At 55.2% G+C, this 2,905-nt stretch overlaps 1 protein-coding gene across 1 annotated transcript; it reads right to left on the reverse strand.

Annotated features, from left to right (window-relative positions):
- Positions 1-214: 214 nt before the first annotated feature.
- Positions 215-2,676, reverse strand: CCL19 (C-C motif chemokine ligand 19). The gene is made up of 4 exons (XM_084771179.1): positions 1,988-2,676; positions 913-1,045; positions 571-649; positions 215-476 (listed from the first exon to the last, which is right to left on the reverse strand). The coding sequence occupies exons 1-4, from the start codon at positions 2,286-2,288 to the stop codon at positions 456-458; spliced, it is 534 nt and encodes a 177-aa protein (XP_084627305.1). The 5' UTR covers positions 2,289-2,676; the 3' UTR covers positions 215-455.
- Positions 2,677-2,905: the final 229 nt, after the last annotated feature.

The following is a 2,905-nucleotide window of genomic DNA, read 5'->3' on the forward strand; positions in this document are numbered from 1 at the left end:
CTTAAGTTTTGTGTGGCTGAATACAGAGTGTTATGGACACCAGGAGATATGGGCTAGGTCCTTACTTGTGGGCCTGGTTCTGGGAGCATCGGGGTGCTAGGTGGAGGATGGTGAACAGCTTGCTCAGAACTCGTGGGATGGAAATATATCCTGCCGCCATCCCCCCTCCCCCTCCCTACTCGTGTCCCACAGGCAGCCAGCAGACGCAGACAGATCCAGGGGTACCAAGCAGCTTTATTGGAAGCACTGCCATCTAGCCATGTAGCCACGGAAGGTGGCACGCTAGCCACACAAACTCTGCCGTGCACGTTCCCGTTCAGGGTCACACTGACTCTTCTTGGCACAGCCCTGGAAGGGTTAGGTCTGGGTGGTGCATCAGGAAGCCTGGTCCTCTCTTCCGGTCCTGGGTCCATTGACTCAAGACACAGGGCGCCTTTGGGTGCTGTCATGCTTGGTTAACCGATGCTGCGTCTGTTCTAAGGGGAGGGAGGAGAGGCAGAGTCACGGGCTGGAAGCTCAGACAAGGGTTTAGAGGGTGGAGGCGGCAGGACTGAGGAACGTCAGGCTTGCCTTTAGTCTTCGGATGATGCGGTCCACCCAGGGCTGGTCTGGGGGTGCACAGAGCTGGTAGCCCCTTAGTGTGGTGAACCTGTAGTCAGAGGAGAGAGAGAGAGAGAGAGAGAGAGAGAGAGAGAGAGAGAGAGAGAGAGAGAGAGAGAAGCCCTTTGAACAGGTTTCCTAGAAGGTTCTAGAATGAGGAGCAGAGGCTTGGAGGTTGTGTATGGGGACCTGTTTCAGGGGCCCCCATGAAACATGGGCTTGGCCAAGACTCAGGGGATAAAGCCATAGTTGTCTTAGCAAGCCCCCCTCCAGGGGAGATGGGCGGGGCTAGACGGTCTCCCCACAACTCACACGACAGCAGGCACCCTGCAGCCATCCTGGATAAGAAGGTAGCGGAAGGCTTTCACGATGTTCCCAGGGATGGGGCGCTGGGTCACAGACAGGCAGCAGTCTTCCGCATCATTCGCGCCCCCCAGAGCTGGGGCTGAGATCGAAGAAAGAAGGGGAGCCGGTGTGGAGACCACGAGGAAGGGAGGCCACAGCCTGAGGTGGTGTTAACTGTGTGCGTGCGTGCGTGCATGCGTACATGCGTGTGTGTGTGTGTGTGTGTGTGTGTGTGTGTGTGTGTGTGTGTGTGTGTATGTATGATATTCAGCCATATGTGCCGCTGTGGCCCCATCGGCTGCTGAATGTACTGTGGTCTTCTAAGCCATTTAGTAAGTAACCATTTCTCTATGTCTCCCAAACACTGCTCTGGTCACACACCCTCCCCCAGGTTTTCTCAATCTTCACCAAGTTGTAGCAAAAGGAGAACTAAGGATTGGTAGTCACAGTGCTGGCACACAGCCAGCAGACTGCTGCGGCAGGCACCCGGAGTCCCAGCTATCAGGAAAGCTGAGACATGGGACCACTTGACAGCCAGGAGTTCGAGGCCAGCCTGGGCAACATCATCAGCACCTCTTTCAAAAACTAAACCAAATCAACAGACAAGGCCCCTAAGACTTGACAACAAAAAAGGAATAAATTGATAAGCATGTGTCCATTCCTGCTTCTCCCAAACTGAAGCAAACACCCAGCAAAGCTCTAACCCTCATAACCCTATCGGCAGGATTGAAAACAGGGCTTTGTGCAGGTGAGGCCAATGCTCCGCCCACTTAGTAACAGCCAGAGGTCCCTCAACAAGATGTCCTGAGGTACCAGGACATGGAACCTGCAGAGACGGGCCAGCTATAGGTCCCAGGAGATGCTGAGAGTTGAGTCACGTTGGAATTCAGGGATCCAGGCACACTCACACCGACAGGCACACACAGAAGGCGTGGGGAGCCCTTAGATCCAATGACTCTGAACTAGCAGGGTCGTTCATGATGGCTGTAACAGTCCGAGATCCACACTGTCCCTCCCACAGGACTTAACACCTCAGCCTTACCCGGGAAGGTCCAGAGAAGCACCAGGCTGAAGGCCAGTAGTGGGGCCACACAGGGTGCCATGGCAGGTGATCCGAGGCAGGCCACTGATGGTGTGTGAGCCCGAGAGCTCTTGGGCGTGTGCAGGGCCTCTGAGAGGCTAAAGGCTCTGACGGGTGTGGTGGGAAGGGGTCCAGGAGCAGCAGCGTGTGAGCACGCGTGAGCTTGTGTGAGCCCGAGTGAGCCTGTGTGAGGCTGCCACCCACTCCAATTTATGCTCCGAGCTTTCACTTTCTGCCCAAAAATTTCCCCTCTATGGCCCATTTTGGGTCTTCCCCTTTACCCCCCTCTGCCCCCTTTTTTCTGGCAAAACATGACCTTGGCGTCCTTTTTCCCCTCACTCAGTGCCTTCCCCTCTGCTTTCTTTGGCTTTAGCTCTGAGAACTTCGACAGTCTGATCAAGAAGAAAACAAAAAAGCAAGGGGAAAAAAAAAAGCTGTGTCCTGTCAGCTCCAGGCAGGGCTTGCGCTGTCCTCTCCATGGTGGCGCTTGCATCATCAACTGTAGGCCTGGGCTCCAGGCGATCTGGTTGGGGTGGCACGGGGTTAGGAGCGGAGCGGGTGTCTCTATGTCCCTGCTACTGTCTCCTTTCTGTTGAGGCCAGTTTTGAAGTTGGCCCCATGGTACCTTCAGAGCAACTATGAGAGACTGGATGGCCTCTGCATCATCACGATGCCTTCCAAGCCACCATCTGGGGACCAGTCCTGCTCTTGGAATAGGCAGAGCTAGAAGCAAAGGTTCCTGAGGAGAAGGCAGGGCCCAGGACCTCTGTCCAATATCTCGGGTCCCTATGAGTCAACGCCCTGGGTCTCCAAGAGTTGATCGTCAGTCATTCTCCAGTTTCTCGAGTCTGATGCCTACACCAGAGGAACACTGGAGGG

Source organism: Acomys minous, assembly GCF_964271855.1.
Source record: "Acomys minous genome assembly, chromosome: 1".
NCBI classification, from domain to species: Eukaryota; Metazoa; Chordata; class Mammalia; order Rodentia; family Muridae; genus Acomys; species Acomys minous.

Coding starts and splice junctions, on each gene's coding strand:
- CCL19 (XM_084771179.1), bottom strand. CDS start 2,288: ATGGGCCATAGAGGGGAAATTTTTGGGCAGAAAGTGAAAGCTCGGAGC. Junction 650..912: donor TGCAGGGTGCCTGCTGTCGT/GTGAGTTGTGGG, acceptor CTCTGACTACAG/GTTCACCACACTAAGGGGCT. Junction 477..570: donor GCATCATCCGAAGACTAAAG/GCAAGCCTGACG, acceptor CCCTCCCCTTAG/AACAGACGCAGCATCGGTTA.